The sequence below is a fragment of the Brassica napus genome, chromosome C7 (genome assembly GCF_020379485.1).
Source record: "Brassica napus cultivar Da-Ae chromosome C7, Da-Ae, whole genome shotgun sequence".
Classification (NCBI taxonomy): Eukaryota; Viridiplantae; Streptophyta; class Magnoliopsida; order Brassicales; family Brassicaceae; genus Brassica; species Brassica napus.
Window position 1 is genome coordinate 36,726,405 of NC_063450.1, and position 19,850 is coordinate 36,746,254.

Sequence of the window (19,850 nt, forward strand, 5' to 3'; positions counted from 1 at the left end):
TAGTTTCTTTTGATTTGGGAGACTCGTATTTTTTATTTTTGGTGAAGGGTCGCAATGATGGTTTTGTGACAGGAAAATGCACGGCTGCGTGTTGACTTCGGTGAATAGTGGTGGCTCTGGTGAAACTGATGTGGCAAAGATATGGCATGTGATGTTTGGAAGGAGAAGGAGTGTGTTGTTGATTTTGATATGCAATTATAAAAAGATAGATGATCAACTCGATGAGCTCAAGATCATTTCCATTAGAAATTGAAGTAAGGCTATAAGGAGAAATGGTGCCATTGTGTATAGTTTTGGAAAGAGGATGCACTTAATTACTTCAGTAATAGAGCTAAAGTCGATGAATCCATACTTGGAAATGTCTGCTGAACAATAAAAATCAAACCAATTACAATGTCACTTTGTGCTTTCAACTTAGAAAAAGGTATGTTATTGGGTTTTACAGGCAAGCCATGGATGCTGGAGATAGAACTTTGAACACGCCTATGCTTGTGTTGTGTCTAGGTCAGTAGAATTTTTAATCTCCAGCAGAGACAGCTACCTCACTGCGGCATATGTAGCATCTCCAATGTATTACTCTATTTTTTACTCCAAATTTGTGTAACTCCAAAATAGAGTTGAATTTTACTCCAATATATTACTCCATTTTTTACTCCATTTTTTATTCCAAAAAATATTCACAAATGATTCTCTTTTTATTTAGTTAATAATTGTTAGTAGTATCTTCAACTTATAAAAAATTAACAATTAACCCAACTATTTTATATTTACAAAAATTTCATAAAAATATATTTTATTTAAATTAAATATTTATTAATAAAAATATGGTTAGAGCTTTTCTTCCAACTTCAATTGGTGTAATTTTCATCATATGCAACTTTCCTAATTCAAAAACAAAATTATGCATTAAAAGAACATAAAGAAGATAACAATTTTTTTGTAATTTAAATTATGTACTTGATCCAAATGTTTTTGCATATACTAAGCTTAACAAGTACAAATGTTATCAATCGAAATGTTGACCCACAAGATAAACAAACTCATCTATTCCGTTTGAAGGATACTTCACCGATTCCAAAAACAGTTTACAGAATTATTAAACCACTTATATGTATTATATTATATTACATTATATTATAAATTATTTATGTTAGTTTTGATTTTTATTAGTTTATGCATCTTTTACATAAAACTATTAAATAATATTTTGTGGAGTATTATATTTATTTTCATGTTATTGATTTATTTTAAATATTATTTAATTGTGAAACAAAAATATTTAATATTAAAAAGACAATTTCATAAATAAATAAAATTCAACTCCAAAATGGAGTAATTGACAAGATTACTCCATAAATTGAGTAACGCTAGCCATTACTCCAATGAAGTTTGAAGTCAAAAATAGAGTATGGTTGGAGATGCCCTTACTCGCTTAAACCTGCAGAGTATCCAATTATATGCTGATGTGTGTGGATAATTCACACACAATTGAAAAAAAGTATGAACGGATGATTTAATTGAAATATATGTAAATGAAGTAGTATACTAATCTGAAAGCTTTCAATTTTTTTTTTGCAACACATTCATAATCTTCAAAACAATAAAAATAGTTTTCAACGTCTCTGCAAATTATATTTGGTTTTTAACTTTTCAATCATCAATAAAAGAAAGAGTTGATTACATAATGGGCCACATTATGTCTTTTTCTTTCACTAAGAGACACATTACATATGTGAGACACTTTCTATTGGCAAAAGATAAAAAGTAGACTAATATACCCTTACCGAAGGCAGTTTGATGTTTTCCTTCCCAATGGAAAATCGGTTTGATCTGATTTAAGTGCCTTAATCTTGACCGTCGGATCTGAATCTTGTTTTTTCAATCAAAGGCCAGAATTGAAACTTGATTATTAAGACAGCTGTGATAAAGGACGTGAGTTTGTTGTGTTGGGTGTGGAGGAAGCGACGAGCATACGAAAGTTACTGAAGTTTCTGTCTTTATTGGAGCTGTTCTTTGTCGAAATTGAAGGTGTATGATTAGTTCTTGTTTTTGGTCAGACGTTTATCGATCATACTCATCTCCTTAATAGTTGGTTATTGTGTTTCAGGTTGGTGCGATGGAGGACCAGTGCATGGTCATGTGCGGCGAGTGGGTTTGTGATAACGGAGGGAAGTGGGATTTTGTGCTTGACAAGCGTCAGATGGCGCGTCTGGTTCCGTTGTAAGAAGGAATGAGCTTGCGAGAGCTTCAAGGCAACGTCTTGCGTGAGTTTGGCGTCGAGGAGGGTTTGTTTGTGGCTGTTCTCAGCTACTGGCCGCCATCGAGCTTGGAGCTAGCAACCGGGATAAAGACCCCGCCGGTATTACTAACAAGTGACGGAGCCCTGAGATACTTTCTGCAGCATTTGAGAGTGAAATGAGGTATGAATTTGTTTGTGAGATTTGAGAGGAGCAGCACCGATAACGATTTTGTTGATGATTCGGGAATGGGTTTTGTAACGCCGGCGACATGTAAACCGAAGGGATCTTCAAAGTTGAGTTCTTACGCAACACGAAAAAGCCAAACTTTTGTTTGGCCGGCGACTTCAAAGTTGAGTTCTTGCTCGAACCAAAAGAAAGCACCTTTTGTTACGCCGGAGACTTGTAAACCGAAGGTGAGTTCTGGCTCGTCTAGTCATTGTATTGGGACGACAGAAGGTCCAAGAGATGCTCGAAAAGAGGCTCCCGAGGTGACTCCCAATGCGCGTGTTGTTAATCTTGAGGAAGTGGAGTTTGTACGTGAGGTTGAGAGGGTTGAAGAAGTAATCAATTGTGGGAGTGCGTTCAGACAGGAAGAAGTTCTAAGCGGCAGTAATGTTGGGGAAGATGCGGTTGATGACAGAGACGTGAGGCCTAGAGGGTATGACAAAGAGTTTTGGAGTCCACTTCTTAAAGATGACTTCTGGGGGTCTAATGCTGTCAATGTCATTTACAATGAAAATGAGATAGTGGAAGATTTGATAAAGAATAGTGGTGGTAGAAGCAACGTTAAGACTGGCCCTGGTGACGACGAACACCCGTGGATGGGGACTAACAACTACAATCCGTGGACGGGTGTGGAGAACAGTGGTCCAAGTGTGGACAGGATGCCACGGGTTTCAACAAGAAAACTTGAGGAAGTGGATGACGAGGAGTTTGACATTCCACCACTTTGTGATGACACAAGCTATGCTGCAGCAGAGATACCAGACCTGGATTTGGAGGAAGGTGATGGGAAGATCTATGTTGGGAAGGTGTTTGGTAACAAAGAAGATTGTCAGATATCACTGGCTATATACGCTATAAGGAATCAGTTTCGCTTCAAACAGACAAGGACAAAAGTTGATTCTTTTGTGGTGGAGTGTCCTGACCCAAGGTGTGATTGGCGTGTGACAGCCCATGAAATTAGAGGTTGTGGCTATTACGAGATCAGGAAAGCACAACTAGATCATAGCTGTCCAATTGAATTTAGACATGGCTATAAGAGTAAAGCTACAGCACGGGTGATCGCAGCTGTGTACAAATCGAAGTTTGGTGATCCCGGGAAAGTGCCAGTGGCGTCAGAATTGCAGAAGCTTGTGCTTGAGGATCTTCGTGTGACTGCTTCTTATATGAAATGCTATAGGGCTAAAGAGAAGGCTGTAATCGACATTCATGGCTCTGAAGAAGATTCTTATCTGAAACTGCCTGAGTATTTGCACATGTTAAAACTTGCGAATCCTGGAACAATGGCTGATATTGAAACGGAAGTTGATGAGGATGGTGATGAGCGGTTCCTTTATCTGTTTCTTGCCTTTGGAGCGTCTATATAAGGTTTTAAGAAGCTACGTCTGGTGCTGGTTGTAGATGGAACACACTTAGGAGGCAAGTACAAAGGTGTGTTACTCACGGCAAGCAGACAAGATGCAAAATTTTCAGATTTTCCCTCTAGCTTATGCTATTGTGGACAGCGAAGATGAAGAATCATGGACTTGGTTCTTGATGAAGTTGGAGAGGATATTAGGTGATTCTCCGAGGCTTGCGATCATATTTGACCGTGCAGCATGCATTGCAACAGCTGTGAAACGTGTGTACCCTTCTGCTAATCACGGTTACCGCATTGTTCATTTGGCAAGAAACGTCAACTCTCGTTACTCAAGCAAAAACTTGGCTAAAATGGTAAAATCAACTGCAATGGCTTTCCGTATGGGAGATTACAGGGACCTGTTAAGCAAAGTAAGGTCTCAGAGGAGTGAGTGTGGAGTGTATCTGGCTAAGATTGGTACTGCTCATTGGTCAAGGGCTAACTTCCTTGGAGACCGCTACAACATCATGACTAGTAATATAGCGGAGCAGCTGAACCATGCACTCGTGGAGGGGAGAACTTCACCTATTATGGAGTTGGTTATTTTCATTCAAAGGATGATGACAAGGTGGTTTAGTGCAAGAAGAAAGAAGGCGGAAAACCACAGGGGTATAGTTAGTGTGGAGGTGGACAAGGTGATGACAAACAATATGGCAACAATGAAAGGGAGTAAAGTGAATTCTTCTACTGAATGGAGTTGTGAAATTATTGGTAAGTATGGTAGGAAAGAACGTGTGCATCTTGCCACTAAGCAGTGTAGTTGCAAGTATTTTGATAAAATCAAAATACCCCGTGGCCATGCTATGATTGCTGCAGACAGTTTGGGAGTGCTTTATGAGACTTTGGTTGGTCACCACTACAAGACATCTACATGGAGGGAGACATGCTGGGGTAATCATTCCAGAAGGGGAGCCTCGAGACGTGGATATCCCTGAAGATGTGAAGAAGATGGTGTTGATGCCCCCTGTGACAAAGAGACAACCGGGTCGCAGAAGGAAGAACAGGATTCCCTCGATTGGTGAATATCCGGTAAGGCTCTAATTTGTAGATTCACATAAATTGTGGTCAACATCGGAGCCCTTTATAAACACATGTGCTTGTGTCAGATAACGAAGAAGACGAAGCTGACGTAAGGTGTCGTAAGGAAGGGCACAACCGTTCCAGCTGCACTAACCCCATATAAATTGACGTGGACAGCAGTAACGTGGATGCTGTTGTCAAAACATGGATGGCTTGAACGTGGATGATGGTGTTTTTTTGTTGAGAAGAACGTTTACTGAGAATAAAAAGTTGATTAGTGTTTTATGAAGGGTACCTTTTATGAATACTCTTGTTTAATGTTTCCATGTCAACCTTAGGATGGTGGGTTGAGAATAATTAAATACTGTGGTTTTGAGAATAATTGGATGTTTAGTGTGATTTGTCAAAAGATTAAATTCAATTTAACCGTGGTGGACCGGAATTGGTTGGCTTGAAACTGATGTAATTCAGTTAAACCAGGATGGACCGGTGTAAAATTATTGTCGGGCATAACTATGTCCACAAGATGATTGTACTCCTACACCGTCCACAACAGTTTTTAACGTTCTAAAAGAGCAGAGACTGTTTGTTGGTATCATCCACAACAGTTTTTCCCAAGACGACATTGCACATATGAAAAGAAAGCCTAAAGCAAGTACTTAGAGTTAGGTTTCCATATAACATTGTTTGTGAGTTAGATTCACCCCACAATCACAAAAAGACGATGTTGTTCTGAAAAGAAAGCCTAAAGTTTGCATAACCGAAAATTACAAGTTTGTGGAAAGTGAAAAGCCTAAGCTCGAGGGTAGTAAGCAGGCAGTACAATGGTCTTGTAGATGTCAAGCACGTACTGTTTACGTAAATCATCAACATCGCGGTCTGTGATGCTTAACATGTTTGCTGAATCCCCGTGTGCGTGCATTTCCAAGAATTTGGCAGTAACAGGTCCACAGTCGCCTCCCCTTTCGTTGATGTAGAGGTCTTTGATACGATGCCATGTAAAAGGTGCTAGGCCGCGGAACTGAGTGAGCTGGTAGTTTGCAACCTTCTTAACAAGGTAAGGTAACACCTTGAGGACCGGAGCCATGAAACGACCAACAGTCTTGTCCTTGTACAAAGTGGGGAGAGGGTCTAAGACTTCAACAACGCCCACGTCGAGGTTAATCGCAAGACCAACACAGTGTTTATCGCCCCATATCATGGGTGTGTAGACAGTCAACACATCTTCCATTCATTTCTTCCCGGGCTGGAGAACAAGACCCGTCAGCTGCTCGTCCCATTTGAAGGAATCTCTCTTTTTTGACTTGTTGAAATCCTTGGATATTGCCTGGATTCTAGAAGTAAGGTGAGGGGTAATGAATGCAAGCTTTTGCTCTTCGAAGAGGCGACTATACTTTGCATTTAGCAAGTGCATGAGGATTTCCATGTGCTGCAAAGAAAAATGGAACAAACTCTTGTTAAGCAAATGACATGATAATAAGTTCAAGTCACAACTGTAAAGGTAAGCTGCATTTCATAAATGTGAAAAGAGATGTGATGGAACTGTACGTAAGTTGTTGTCCAGTTCATAGGCCGTGCTAGTTGGAGTAGGAAGTTGTTGGAGAAGTCGAGTTTGGAGGGAGTTATATGGAACCTGACAAGGAAAGGTGGTTAGGTAAGCTTTAGCAAGCAAAAGAGTAATCACATTTTCAAATGCACTTACGCAGCACTAAACTTCGGAATGATCTTTTCGAAAAGATCCCACTCAATTTGAGGTAGTGGGCTTAACAGGTCTGGCGCAGGGACCGTCTTGCAGCCCAAGAGTTGTTTTGCAAGGTGGTCTTCTTCCATTGATGGAATGTGCTTGGGCGTTTCTGGAACTGGAGAGCCGTCGCTCAAAGACACAATGTCGCTGTCGTCAGTTGGTTGAGCCTAAACAGAAACAAGAGGAATTACTTGCATGAGAACCAAAATACATTCTAAGTAGACCGTTGAAGCATATCCATAAAAATCACTGAAACTGCATACCTGTACAGCAGAGAAAGGTTGGGTGTTGGAAACATAGGAAGGTTTGGATGTAGCGGCGGCTGAGAATGCGTTGATTCCTGTCGCATGGCCTACGAAACCTGGGAGACTGCCAAGCTCGGGAGTTAACTGGAGGGGTGACAAAGGGAAGATCCGTCTCTGCGAAGATTGATTGCATGATGTGTCGTATTGGGGTTGGCTAAGGACGGGGGGGTCAGGAGTAATGGCTTCGGGGCTGTTTGGGTGGGCACTAGAATCGTAGATGGCCGAACAAGGACGAAGAGATGGGGGAGTAGTTGGATTTGGAGCATAGGGGGGTGTGTTGAGAGTTGAGTTGCGGACGGGGGGTGTGCTGAGTGATGAGTTGTGGACGGGTGGGCTGTGTACGGGGGGATTTCGGGGGTTAAAAAAATCATGGACGGGAGAACCACCGATGGGGGATGAAGGTGGTTGGGGATTATGGATGGGTGAGGTATGGATGGGTGAGGTATGGATGGGTGAAGCGTGGACGGAGGTAGCGTGGACAGGTTCACCAGTTGTAGACTTGCTGTGAGAAGTTGAGCCATAGAGCTGTGCCGCGTATTGGCTAATGACCGACGAGTTGTTTTGATCTTCCTCCATAGGAGCTTGCAACTGTGACAAGGTGAGGAAAACGCAAAAATTAAGTATATAATCCTCACAGTTAATGGAATCTACAAGAAGTAGCGTATAAATAAGACTACCGTATGGTGAGAGGAATCAGTTTTTGGCTCCGTGTGGGTGTGGCATACATCGTGTGAAGAGACAGGAATGTTGACGTTTGTTGGTTCAGTTTGACATCCTTTGTGTGCAACAGCATTGTTGCCTTTCTTTACCAATCCTTCTCCGAGAAGAGTGTTGAAGGCAGATCGCTTTGAATAAGTTGTAGTCTTCTTGCGCTTAAGCATTTTGCGAAGCAGCTTTGACTCCTTCTGAAGCTTGGTGACTTGATCTGAAATTCCAGAGAGGAGCTCGAGGATTTTGTCTTCTGATGTGCTGGAAGGAGCCGCGGCATGAAAGTAGCTACTGATGCGTCTCTGCTTACGGACCGTGTCTTTTTTCTTTGATGTCTTCCTTGCTTTGAGAACTTTTTTGGTGAGTGGTTTTGGCTTGTTGGCATTTTTGGGAGGTGCTTCCGGCTTGGTCTTCTTAGCTTTGGGCTGATCTTCATCGTTTGTAGTAGTAGTGATAAAGGGCTCAGATGTGACTCCACCATGCCAAAGGTCCTTCGTGAAGGGGCGATGGTCGGCTATAAGTTGCTCCATGTATGACACACGGTCGTCGTTGGAGACATCAGGCCAAACTCCCCATCCAGGTTGTGGTTGGCTATGTATTGGTATCAACGATGTGACCTGAAGCTGGAGTTAACCAATTTAACATAAACACAAAAGTCAAAATCTTCAAAAGATAACAGCCATACAAAATATAATTTTGTATATCGTTGAGTAATTAACTTACATCAGGGTCGGCTTCAACCCTTATAATATCGATGGCGCTGGGAGCTGGGTAGAAAGGAAGATTGGGGCCGTCTAGGTCCATAATTGTACGAGAATCATACGGGATTGGAACTGTTGACTGTAGTTTTGGAACCGCCTGGTATGAAAGGAGTTGTAGTGCAAGGGGGAATCCTATAAGCCTCAATGACTCCTGCTTGAGGAGCTGAACCATTGCTCCGATTGGGTCTTCACATTTCAAAGGGACGAACTTCTGAGGTTTCATGCAATCAATAGTCTTGATAAAAGACTCTCTACCCCAAGGGTGTGAGCAGAAAGCGTCAACGTCTTGGACCATTCTAACGTACTTCAGAGTAGGGCGTGGCGTCTGTTGATGAGCAATGAGGACACCATCGACTATTATTATCAAAGCAAGTTGTAGCTTCTTTCGCCCCGGCATGTGTCTGTCGGTCTCTAGCTTGTGACGCAAATCAGCAATGGTTGTGAATCTCTTTTTGCCTATCAACTTGATCCAATCAGAGTCTTTGTTTGCTGTAGACTGATCTTCTTTATCAAGGGTGTATCCAACAGGGAAAGCTCCACAAGGCAAACCGGTAATGGTGCCAAATTTCTGGAGGCCGAACTTGATTGGATCGCTTCCGAAAACAGACCAAAGTGTGTGTTTGTCTCCACAGACTAGCTGTCTGGTCAACATGGCGTGTATCAATTTACCCGAAGACGGACACTGACGCGCTGGGAGGTCAAATAGCTTCCCGAAGCAAGAGCTTCTAATATACTTGAACTCTTCAGTGTCGCGAAGAACATGACGGATGAAAGCAAGAAGCTCTGGCTTCGAGTAAATGTTATGGCGTCCACTCGGGAAACGGTCGGTGGCGAATAGTCTCGGTGGGAGACGGTGGGAGACGGTGGTCCGGTTGGTTGTTGCCTGTATAAACCGAGGGAATAAATTTAAAAAAAAAACAAATCGATTTTCTGGGTTTGAAAAAAACATAAACAAAACCCCTAAGGGGTCGATTAATATGTAATATAAACATATACTACTAGATCTGAACAAAATAGATGTATATTAGACCAAAAAGAAACTTGCATGACTTGATGTGGAGGTACAGAAGACGACGGCGGCGTATCTCTGAGAACGACGGTGTTACGGAATCAATAAATGCAGCGGATGTCAGAGAGCGGCGGAGTGACGGAGTTTGTGGAGAAAGGAAGGAGATGAAAGGAAGGAGATAGAATCGACGGCGAATCGATTTTCTAGGGATTACAGAAAATCGCCGCAAAGAGGCGTTGGAGAGAGAGAGAGAGAGAATCGTGAAAGAGAGAGAAAGAAATGTGTTATTCTGAATTAGAGATAGAGTTGGTAAAATTGGTAAACCGAGTAATAGGATTTGGACCGGTTTGGTTTTTCTACTTACTCTATCATAAGGGTATAGAAGACAATAACTAACGAAGAAGTATGTGACATGTGCAATGTGTCTTTGAGAGTAAATCCAAAGACACAAAGTGTCTTAGAGAGTAAAAACTTCTAAAAGAAATTACATTCTGGGGTAAAAAGAAGAAAAAAAGAAATGTACACAACAAAATTAGGACTTTTGATTGGTTCCTCAAAGCAACAAATACGATAAACAATGAAGAACCTTCAAGGACATTAACCTATCTGTAAGCAAATCAACTTCATGATCATATTCACTCTTTTTCTCTCATCTTTTGCATAGCTCAACACTTCAGAGCAGAGCTCAAAGTCTGCAACAAAAAGACTTATCACAGACACAACTCAAGAGTTTAATATCACAAATCCCCAATGCTAGATTTGTTTCCATACCTCAGCTCTTACAGCTTCTCCTTGGATGATTAGCTGATAGATTCTCAGGAGAAGCTCAGTCTGAAGATTCAACATTTTCGTTCATTTTCCCAGACGAGACAAGGCTTGGATCCGAAAACCTGAACCGGTCTGATAAGAGCAGAAAGATTGCATCTTCCTGAGTCTCACATGTCTGGAAGTGCGTTATTCTTATCACTGGTCAAAAGCTGGTGCTTCATCAAATAACCCTGCAACTCTACAGCTTCTTCTACGCATCCAAGCTCATAGTGTTTCTTCAAGACACTAACACACAAAACCTCGTCAGGTACAATCCCTTCCCCAATCATTTCCTCAAGGAAGGATCTCGCTTTCTGCAACTGATTGCACTGAGATAACCCCCAGACCAATGAAGTGTAAGCAAGCAAATCAAGCTTAATACCAATCTCATCCATCTTGTCTCGTAAAGCCAAAGCCTCCAACACATTCCCTTGCTTCAAGTTCCCGTCCATTAACGACGTGTATGCTGTTCTGTCTGGAACTAGACCTTCTTGAGCCATTTGCTCGAAAAGACTCGTTGCGGCATCAACTTGATTCTCTTTACAGAGACCATCAATCATCGCTGTGTACACCGCTGCGTTAGCTTGTAGACCAAACTCTTCACTCATCCTCCCAAAATAATCAATAGCCTTGGAAACTAACTTGTTCTTGCACAATCCATCAATCAAAACGCAAAAGGTAACAACAGTGACATCAATATCAAGTTTTAACATCTCTTCTAGCAGATGCAAACCCTCTGTGGGGTTACCAGATTTAAAGTAAGCGTCCATTAACGTTGTGTAGATCAACGTATTCACTTTGATACCATCCTCCTGCATCTCCTTCATCACTAGCTTAGCAGCCTCAATCTTCTCTACACCGCATAAACCCCAAATGAAAGTTCCATAAAGGAGCAAATCTGGCTTAATCCCTCTCCTTTTTAACTCGTTCAGAAGCTCTAACGCTCTCTCCATGTTTTTCACCTTTACAAATCCATGAATCAGAGCGTTGTAGCTTGCAAGATTCGGAACCACACCAGCTGCAACCATTTTGTTAAAAAGCTCTTCAGCTTCCTGCATTCTCTCAGCATCACAAAGACCATCGATCAGTGCAGTGTAAGTGACCACATTCCACTCCACACCCGCCTCCAACATCTCATCACCCAGCCTAAAAGCATCCGTTAGATTACCAATTTTACACTTGGCATCAATGAGAGAAGTGTAAGTAAACTCGTTAGGCACAAGACCAACCCTTCTCATGTCAACATAAAACTTAACGGCTTGTAGCATCATACCCTCCTTACAAAACCCATCAACCAAAGTACTGTAAGTAACAACATTCGGTTTAACCCCACTCCGCTTCATCTCCCTGTAGAACCCCAACCCCTTAGGCAACACTCCAGTTTTACAGAAACAATTAATCAGCGAGTTAAACGTTATAACATCAGCCTCACAGCTCATACTCTTCATCTCCTCAAAAACGCAAACCGCATCATCTAACAAACCAACCTTCCCATACCCATCAATCATAGAGTTATACGTAACAGTATCAGGAACCAAACCTCTAAACTTCATTTCCTCAAACAAGCCTCTCGCAGCTTCGACATCTCCTTCTTTAAACATACAATCAATCATTATATTGTAAGTAAACACACTCGGCTTCGAGCCAGCGCCAATCATGTCCTTAAAAAAACTCTTCATCCCATCTCTCTTCCCTAACTTGGCAAACCTCTGAAGCAAACCGTTGCAAGAACGCGTCTTTGGGAAGACCCTAAACCTCTTCATCTTGGAGAAACACTGCAAAGCCTCATCGACCATGTCGAGATCAATCAAAACGCTGAAGAGAGCATCGAAGACTCCGAAACCAGGAACGCAGACGTTCCTCGTAGACCAAAGAGCGTCGAAAACGTCGCAGCTATGTAACGTAACCATCTCTCTAAGGATGCTATTAGCGTCGTGATACATTCTAGAACAAAAGAGAATGTGCGCTACGATAGAGTATGATTCAACGGAGTGGTTAAACTTCGTTGACCATTTGAAGAACTTGAGGGCTAATCTAGGGTCTTCTCTCAAATCAAGGAGGAGCCTTGGGACATGGACTGGATCGAAAAGGTTGTTGATTTGGGGATCTTCCCATAGATCGTTCTTGACGACGTTACGGATCCAGTCTCTGTTGGAATCTAGGGGATGTGTTTTGGTGACGAAGGGGTATCGAATGACGCAGAGAAAGCTCGTGAACCAGACGAAAGGGCAGGAGATAGAAGAGGACTGTTGTGAGGGAGAAGAGAGAGGGAAACAAGGCCTTACATGGCGAGGGAATCTGCGATTAACGTGGATGAAGTTGCGAAGAGAGCAGAGCATTTTGAGGAGGAAGTGCAAAGTGAATAGAATGAGCCTCATCGTTTTAACTCGGAGACATTGTATTACTCAGATATTCGATTCGACTGAAGAGGAGGGAGGTGGAGGAGGAAGAGGAAAGTAGGGTTTATGAACGGACTTTCTGGGTTTTGTTGATGTCCTCCCTTAGGACTAACTTTGCTGTTTCGTTCTGTTCTTTTTGTTAAGTTGGTAAGATATGGACTCTTAATGGGCCTTTGTCTACAAGCTATACCGGCCCAACGTATGGTTTTTAATTATTAGGTCATTATTGTAAGTGGATCAGTGAGATTACCCAGTTGTTTTTTAAAGTGTACGAAAAGAAATAGTAATATACTAATATGTTAGCGCAGCATTAACGCGGGTTGTTAGGGAGGTGCTTAGGTGATTTTTGGTTAAAAAAAAAAAGAAAATGCTGTCATTAACCAAACATTGACGCTTAATTAAGCTCACGAAGCAGCGGTGCTAGCCAACACGTGTCACTCTCTCAGCACTCCGCGTTTCTTTCTCTCTCTCTCACGAAACACAAGTCGGGTGTGTTTCTCTCTCGACGACTCCGCCATCTTCTCTCTAGACGAAACCGATCTCTCCGTCGACTCCACCATGATGGTTGAGTGATCAATCAGCGCTGATGTCTCCTCGTGTCTATCGATCTCCCCGACGGCTCCGTGATCAATCGACGATTTAATCGTGTTCGTGTCTCTCGGTCTCCCCGACGCCTCCTCGACGACTCCGCGACGATGATCTCTCCTGGTCTCTGTCGATCTCCTCGACGAAATCTACGATGATCTCGCCTCGTCTCTCTCTCTCTCCTCGACGAATCCGCGATGAATCTCCTCTACGAAATCAAAAAGAAAGGTAAAGAGACAGACGGATATTTCTCTGTCTTTGTTTCTGTCTCTGTCTAATGATATGTCTCTGTCTTTGTTTCTTCAGATGGACGGACCAAGAGACGAAGGTTGGTCAAACGAGACAACTACAATGAAGCGTCTGTGATTCAGGTAAAACTTCAACAGGATTTGATTGAACGTTTGATAAAAAGACTTGGTTTATATTGTAATTGAGTTGAGATAGTATGAACTGAATGGTTTCTTGTCCTGATTGTTTAAGAGTTCTCAATTGAATCGGGTCTCATGATTTTGTTTTGTTTATCACTTGTTTCATGAATGGTTTCTTGTCCTAATTGTTTAAGAGTTCTCAATTGAATCGGGTCTCATGATTTTGTTCTGTTTATCACTTGTTTCATGAATGGTTCTTGTCTTAATTGTTTAAGAGTTCTATTATATTGAAATAGCTTTTGTCTGAATTGAATCTAGTGTCCTGAATTTGATTTGTTTCTGTTTGTTTGTCTCTCTAGCTCAGTTTCTCATTGTTGTTTTGTTTTTGCTTGTATGTCTGTGTCTTGAGATCCATCGGTGAAGCAAAACAGGAAGGAGCGTCTGCAACCAGAGGAGTGTATTCCCTTACGCAAAACAGGTAAATGTTTAAAACTTTTAATGCCATTGAAAGCTTTATGGTTAGGTAGTTAATGTGTTGGGTGTGTTTGCATTGATGTTGTTAGTTAGGTAATTAAAAACTTGCCGTAGTTAAATGACTTTCTTTTGTTTGAATTGCCGATAATAAATTATTTGCTTTAGTTTGAATTGTCTAAATTTGTGGTTGATTATGATTGTGAAACGGTAATAAATGGGAGTTAGATATATGTGAACTCGAAAACTCTTTTAAAACTCCTTCCTTCTCATCCATCTCAAACAGATTCCTATCTGCTTTTTCTCTAATCTCTAACCTCGGAAATAGAATTTAATCCTTTTACTGAGCCTTCAAACTTTGTTGACCTGCTTAGCAGTGAACAGAATGTTGTCTTTGGTAATGTACCCGAGTCACAGCTTCCCTTCTTTGCTTGTCAAGCCACGCACGATTCGAACATTGGTGAAGAGACTCAAGGCAGCCGTAAGGAGAGGAGGACATGGTCTCCAACTGACGATGTTGTGCTCATCAGCTCGTGGTTAAACACGAGCAAAGATGCAGTAGTAGGGAATGAACAGAGGTCTATTGCATTCTGGAAGAGAATTGATGCGTACTACAACGCTAGTCCTAAGCTTGTTGGGTGTGAAAAGCGAAAGGCAGCTCACTGTAAGAATCGTTGGCAGAAGATAAATGACCTCGTTTGCAAGTTTTGTCGAGCTTTTGAAGCTGCGACCAGAGAGAGAACCAGTGGGCAAAATGAAACTGATGTTCTCAAACTGGCCCACGAAATCTTCTTCACCAATTATGACAAAAAAATCACGCTTGAGCATGCTTGGAAAGAGTTGCGCAATGACCAAAAGTGGAATGAGTTGTCTACGGCTAAAGCTGAGGGAAGCTCTAAAAAGAGGAAGAGTATGGACGTTTCTCACTCTGCAAGCTCTAAAGCAATTGATGTAGACTCTGGTGATGAAGCAACAACTCGTCCCCCTGGAGTTAAGGCAGCAAAAGCTCGTTCTAAGAAGCCAATTGGTGATGCAAAGGACTAAGAAGAGTTTCAGACAATGTGGAGTCTGAAGAAGGAGGATTTGACTATGAAGAAAGAGCTGCCTAAGATCAAGCTTCTGGAGACTCTCATTGCTAAAGAAGGACCACTCGCGGATTATGAAGAAACTTTGAAGAAGAAACTGATTAATGAGTTAGGGTATAATTAAAATAGGTCTCTGTTTTTTGTATTTTCTGTTGCTTGTGTTGCTTGTCTTGCTTGTGTTGCTTGTGTTGCTTGTCTTGCTTGTGTTGCTTGTGTTGCTTAAGTTTCGGTTTTAATCATATATGCCTCTATTTCTATTTAATGAGTAAAATGTTCTCTTAGTGATTTTAATCATGTATGCCTCTGTTTCTATTTAATGAGTAAAATGTTCTATGAAATGTTTAATGTGTCCTACTGCAGGTGAACGAGTGAAGGTTTCACGTGGAGCTATAGGGAGTGGAAGGATCACGGATTAAAAGAGGACATGTCAAGTCTTGTAGTCACGGACAGTAACGAGTGGAGGAGGCTTCTTGTGTAGTCTTGTGAAGTCACAGACAGTAACGTAACGAGTTGAGGAGGCTTCTTGTGTAGTCTTGTGAAGTCACGGACCTGCAAAAGTGAAATGTCTAGTGTTTAAGGCATGTGTAGTGTCTTGTTTGTATGCATATGTCACGGACAAACTTCTCATTGTTTATTTCTTTTGTAACTCACTTGTATAAATTAGACACGCTTCTTTCAAACACAAGACCATCTCCTCTCTTCTCATTGTTATACAAACACAAGACCATCTCCTCTCTTCTCGATGTTATTCAAACACAAGACCATCTCATTGTTATAACAAAATTCTCAGCATCTCATTGTTTCTTCACGAGTTCTCACCAAACCATCTCCTCTCTCATTCTCACCAAACCATCTTTCGCCAAACCCAAACCATCTTTCGCCAAACCCAAACCAAACCAAGACTAAACCAAACCAAGATCACATTATCTCATTCTCACCAAACCAAAATCACTAATCATATGGCTTCTTCTTCTTCTCCAAACCTTTTAGATGAAGCTTTTGATGATAGATTTGATGAAATCTTTGATCAACATTTTGATCAAGCCTTCGAAAAACTTCTCATTGCTGGTGATCAAGATGTACGAAGTAGCAGAAGAAAAAACGACTTTATATCGAAAGAAATCGTGAAGAAGGCAATGAACGTTTATGGAATGATTATTTCAGTGAAACGCCAACGTATCCTGAAAATTATTTCCGACGACGTTTTCGAATGAACAAGCCATTGTTCATGCACATTGTTGATCGACTCTCAAACGAAGTTGACTTCTTTCGCCAAAAGAGAGATGGTCCTGGAAGGCTTGGTCTCTCAGCACTCCAAAAGTGTACAGCAGCTATCCGTGTCTTGGCATATGGTACTGCGGTGGATGCGGTCGACGAATACCTCCGGCTCGGTGAAACGACAACTCGGTCATGTGTGGAGAATTTTTTGGAGGGAATAATTTATTTGTTCGGAGATGAATACCTACGAAGACCAACACCGGCTGATCTTCGACGTCTACTTGATATTGGAGAATATCGTGGATTTCCCGGGATGATAGGAAGCATCGATTGTATGCATTGGGAGTGGAAGAATTGTCCCACCGCTTGGAAAGGACAATATTCTCGTGGTTCGGGCAAACCAACAATCGTATTAGAGGCGGTTGCTTCATATGATCTCTAGATATGACATGCGTTTTTCGGACCTCCAGGCACCTTAAATGATATCAATGTTCTTGATCGCTCACCTGTTTTTGATGACATAATAAAGGGTCAAGCTCCGCAAGTTACCTTCTCTGTTAATGGAAGAGAGTATCGTATGGCTTACTATCTTACCGATGGTATTTATCCGAAATGGGCAATTTTTATCCAATCTATTCCAATACCACAAGGACCGAAAGCGGTTTTATTTGCTCAACATCAAGAAGCTGTCCGAAAAGATGTCGAGCGTGTTTTTGGAGTCTTGCAAGCTCGCTTTGCCATCGTTAAAAATCCAGCACTTTTTTGGGATAAAGTCAAAATTGGTAAGATTATGAGGGCATGTATCATACTCCATAATATGATAGTAGAAGACGAACGAGATGGATACACTCAATTTGATGTTTCCGAGTTCCAACAAGGAGAAGACAATGGAAGTTCACATGTCGATCTCACGTATTCTACAGATATCCCTACAAATATCGCCAATATGATGGGTGTTCGAACTAGATCGACAAATGCATGAACAACTGAAAAGTGATTTGGTTGAACATGTATGGCGTAAATTTGGAGGTGATGAAGACAACCAATGAGCTCACATGTTTTTTTCAAATTAATCTCGTTTATTGTACTAATCTTTATTTTAATGTTTTTTTTTAAATCTATGTTTAAAATGTTATCTTTTAATATGTTTTATGTAATAAATAAATTTTATCTAAAAAAACAATATTTAATATTTTATTTTCTTAAGCACCCCATAATAAGAACCTTGCATTGGAGGATCAAAATATACAAGTTTCAAATGCTTAAATCCTACTTAATAATAAAAAAGTGATTAAGCACCCCATTAGGGGTGCTCTGGTTAATGCTGCTCTTAGAGATGGATTATATTTTAAGATAATCAGGTAAATGAGTTCGGTCACTTTAATAGAGAAAGGTGGCTTAAAATTAGGCCGACTTGGAGAAAAGAAAAAAAAAATCGACTATATAAATAGAAACCGAAAACCGAGAAATGACATTTACAAACTTATATGTTTTGGTATGATATTAGGTCATGTTTAACGCAGTTTCACTACAAGAAAAACTGTCTATAGCCACAATTGTTTTGCAACTTTTGCAGCTATAAGCTTGTGGATATCGGTCGTTTGTGTCTATTTGCGGCGGGAGTTCTACAACCTAGCCACAATGATATTTTGTGGCTAATATCCACAAATAGTAAGAAACCGTATTTTGTAGCTACATTAACCACTAATAGCTACAAACAAAACCACAGCTATATTAAATACAAATAATCATATATAATTGTTGCTATATTATAAATTATTATTTTTTGAAAATATAATTATATAATTAAATTAATTTGTAATATATAAAAATGCTAAATTTAATCTTTATTAAGAATTAATTTAAATGTACACACATAGTTTCAAAAACAAAAATCTACAAATATGTAGCTATGATCGATCCTAACTAAAAAAAACATTTCAATTTGATATCAGCAAGGATTTTATTGGTTGTGGTGTTGTTCTCCTCCTAATGTTCTTCATAAGTGCATCTTGCTCTTCTTCGCTAAGAGATGACACAACTCTAGGCACCTACAAATTAGAAAAGACATAAGATTAGCACCAACTGAAATTATTCTAACAACTAAAACAAAACCAGAGAACTGAGCATACCTCGTGACCATAGGCCAAATTTTTTGGAGCCCATGTGTGAGTGAACCTAAAACAGAATCATGATCAGTCACTAAGTCATTCAAGGCCAGAGCAAAAACAAACTCTTACAAAAATACAATGAAGCTCAATTCACAAATCCGTACCTCAAAAGCATAAACATGTTTTGGTACAAAGGCCAACTGATGTTCACATACAGCTCCTGCTATAAGAAAAATCAGTAAGATATTAGCAAACTTGAAAACTCAGAACCTCAAACTTATGGTAGAGTTAAGTAGAGGCCTTCTCAGAAACAAGCCATACACAATACTACTCAATAGAATCAGAATACCAAAACAAATAGAGTTTCATAGAAATCCAAACCAAGAGATATAACAGTAGGAAAATGATAAGAATAGGGATATATAATCCGACATACATCCATCAATACAACCGAAAACAAACTGCAGACATACATTGGCAAGAGACCTAACATGTCCAAACTCAGCATTCAAAGAAGCAGAATGATAGACATAAATATACAAACCAATGTCACTTGTATCAATAAGCAATAACCAAACAAATCCAGCGTAATCAACTGAAATAGCCAAATAGGAACACAAATACACATCTATGCCTACCAGAGATAAAGAGAATAACATCAACAAAAGTTGTGTTCGGATGGAGAGAGAGAGAGAGATAGACTCACAGAAGTCATGTTACCCCTCCCGTTCAGTCCTACCGAAGACGTCTCCCACCGCCGCCGTCCATGAGAATAAAGGGCTTCTCTGTCACAGGAATAATTCACCCAATAATGCAGAGATTGATTAAACCCTTAATCGATTTCAGTATAAAGACATCAATTACCCGAAACATAAGAGAATTAGTGCCTATATTCAAAGATTTATAGACAAATTGAACCATAACAAAAAAGTCAGAGATTTCTAGACAAATGAAGACCTAGATCGGTTTCACACTAGAAGAAAAAGATGACTGAAAGAAGAATAAATCTTTGAATCTGTAAATAAAAGTAGAACACTGAAAGAGAATCATCGAATCTTAGAGCAAAGGAGAAAATAAGGTCACTGATAAATGTAAATCGACATCAGAAAGAGGAGAAGCAGTGAGGAAAATTAGGGATACTAGGGTAAACAAAGGAGAAGATCTGGCGCAATATTTCGGGCATACTAAAAAAATTCCTTAAAAGATTCGCGGTGTCAACTAAAATTTTGGGCGGGGCTTTCTAAAAAAATTGTAGAAAAGTGTTATTTTATTTTGCATAATTAGCCATAATATAAGAAAAGATTTTAAATATTTCATTTTGGATAATTTAAATATCCAAAAGTGGTAAAATCTATTTAAAAGATAATTTATAAACTCATACATTTATAAAACTCAATG

General features: G+C 40.3%; 5 protein-coding genes across 5 annotated transcripts; 2 read left to right on the forward strand and 3 right to left on the reverse strand.

The window, feature by feature from the left end:
- The first annotated feature begins 3,920 nt into the window (after nt 1-3,920).
- Nucleotides 3,921-4,796, forward strand: LOC106453793. Its single transcript, XM_013895997.1, has one exon. The coding sequence runs from the start codon at nt 3,921-3,923 to the stop codon at nt 4,794-4,796; it is 876 nt and encodes a 291-aa protein (XP_013751451.1).
- Nucleotides 4,797-6,079: 1,283 nt separating this feature from the next.
- Nucleotides 6,080-7,506, reverse strand: LOC106398101 (leucine-rich repeat extensin-like protein 5). The gene is made up of 4 exons (XM_013838699.2): nt 6,889-7,506; nt 6,584-6,792; nt 6,430-6,514; nt 6,080-6,310 (listed from the first exon to the last, which is right to left on the reverse strand). Exons 1-4 carry the CDS (start codon nt 7,504-7,506, stop codon nt 6,113-6,115), a joined length of 1,110 nt encoding a protein of 369 aa, XP_013694153.2. The 3' UTR covers nt 6,080-6,112.
- Nucleotides 7,507-7,577: 71 nt separating this feature from the next.
- LOC125590598 lies at nt 7,578-10,254 on the reverse strand. Its single transcript, XM_048764214.1, has 3 exons — nt 10,180-10,254; nt 8,362-9,282; nt 7,578-8,261 (listed from the first exon to the last, which is right to left on the reverse strand). Exons 1-3 carry the CDS (start codon nt 10,252-10,254, stop codon nt 7,578-7,580), a joined length of 1,680 nt encoding a protein of 559 aa, XP_048620171.1.
- Nucleotides 9,822-12,754, reverse strand: LOC106451699 (putative pentatricopeptide repeat-containing protein At2g02150). The gene is made up of 2 exons (XM_013893665.3): nt 10,180-12,754; nt 9,822-10,100 (listed from the first exon to the last, which is right to left on the reverse strand). The coding sequence occupies exon 1, from the start codon at nt 12,591-12,593 to the stop codon at nt 10,344-10,346; it is 2,250 nt and encodes a 749-aa protein (XP_013749119.1). The 5' UTR covers nt 12,594-12,754; the 3' UTR covers nt 9,822-10,100; nt 10,180-10,343.
- A 642-nt stretch (nt 12,755-13,396) lies between these two features.
- LOC106453794 (glutathione S-transferase T3-like) lies at nt 13,397-15,082 on the forward strand. The gene is made up of 4 exons (XM_013895998.1): nt 13,397-13,427; nt 13,506-13,570; nt 13,991-14,045; nt 14,367-15,082. Exons 1-4 carry the CDS (start codon nt 13,397-13,399, stop codon nt 15,080-15,082), a joined length of 867 nt encoding a protein of 288 aa, XP_013751452.1.
- Nucleotides 15,083-19,850: the final 4,768 nt, after the last annotated feature.

Coding starts and splice junctions, on each gene's coding strand:
- LOC106398101 (XM_013838699.2), bottom strand. CDS start 7,506: ATGGAGGAAGATCAAAACAACTCGTCGGTCATTAGCCAATACGCGGCA. Junction 6,793..6,888: donor AACCTTTCTCTGCTGTACAG/GTATGCAGTTTC, acceptor GTTTCTGTTTAG/GCTCAACCAACTGACGACAG. Junction 6,515..6,583: donor ATTCCGAAGTTTAGTGCTGC/GTAAGTGCATTT, acceptor TTTCCTTGTCAG/GTTCCATATAACTCCCTCCA.
- LOC106451699 (XM_013893665.3), bottom strand. CDS start 12,593: ATGAGGCTCATTCTATTCACTTTGCACTTCCTCCTCAAAATGCTCTGC.
- LOC106453793 (XM_013895997.1), top strand. CDS start 3,921: ATGCAAAATTTTCAGATTTTCCCTCTAGCTTATGCTATTGTGGACAGC.
- LOC125590598 (XM_048764214.1), bottom strand. CDS start 10,254: ATGTTGAATCTTCAGACTGAGCTTCTCCTGAGAATCTATCAGCTAATC. Junction 9,283..10,179: donor GAGAAGCTGTAAGAGCTGAG/GTATGGAAACAA, acceptor CGGTTTATACAG/GCAACAACCAACCGGACCAC. Junction 8,262..8,361: donor GGGTTGAAGCCGACCCTGAT/GTAAGTTAATTA, acceptor GGTTAACTCCAG/CTTCAGGTCACATCGTTGAT.
- LOC106453794 (XM_013895998.1), top strand. CDS start 13,397: ATGAATCTCCTCTACGAAATCAAAAAGAAAG. Junction 13,428..13,505: donor CTACGAAATCAAAAAGAAAG/GTAAAGAGACAG, acceptor TTGTTTCTTCAG/ATGGACGGACCAAGAGACGA. Junction 14,046..14,366: donor TATTCCCTTACGCAAAACAG/GTAAATGTTTAA, acceptor CCTCGGAAATAG/AATTTAATCCTTTTACTGAG.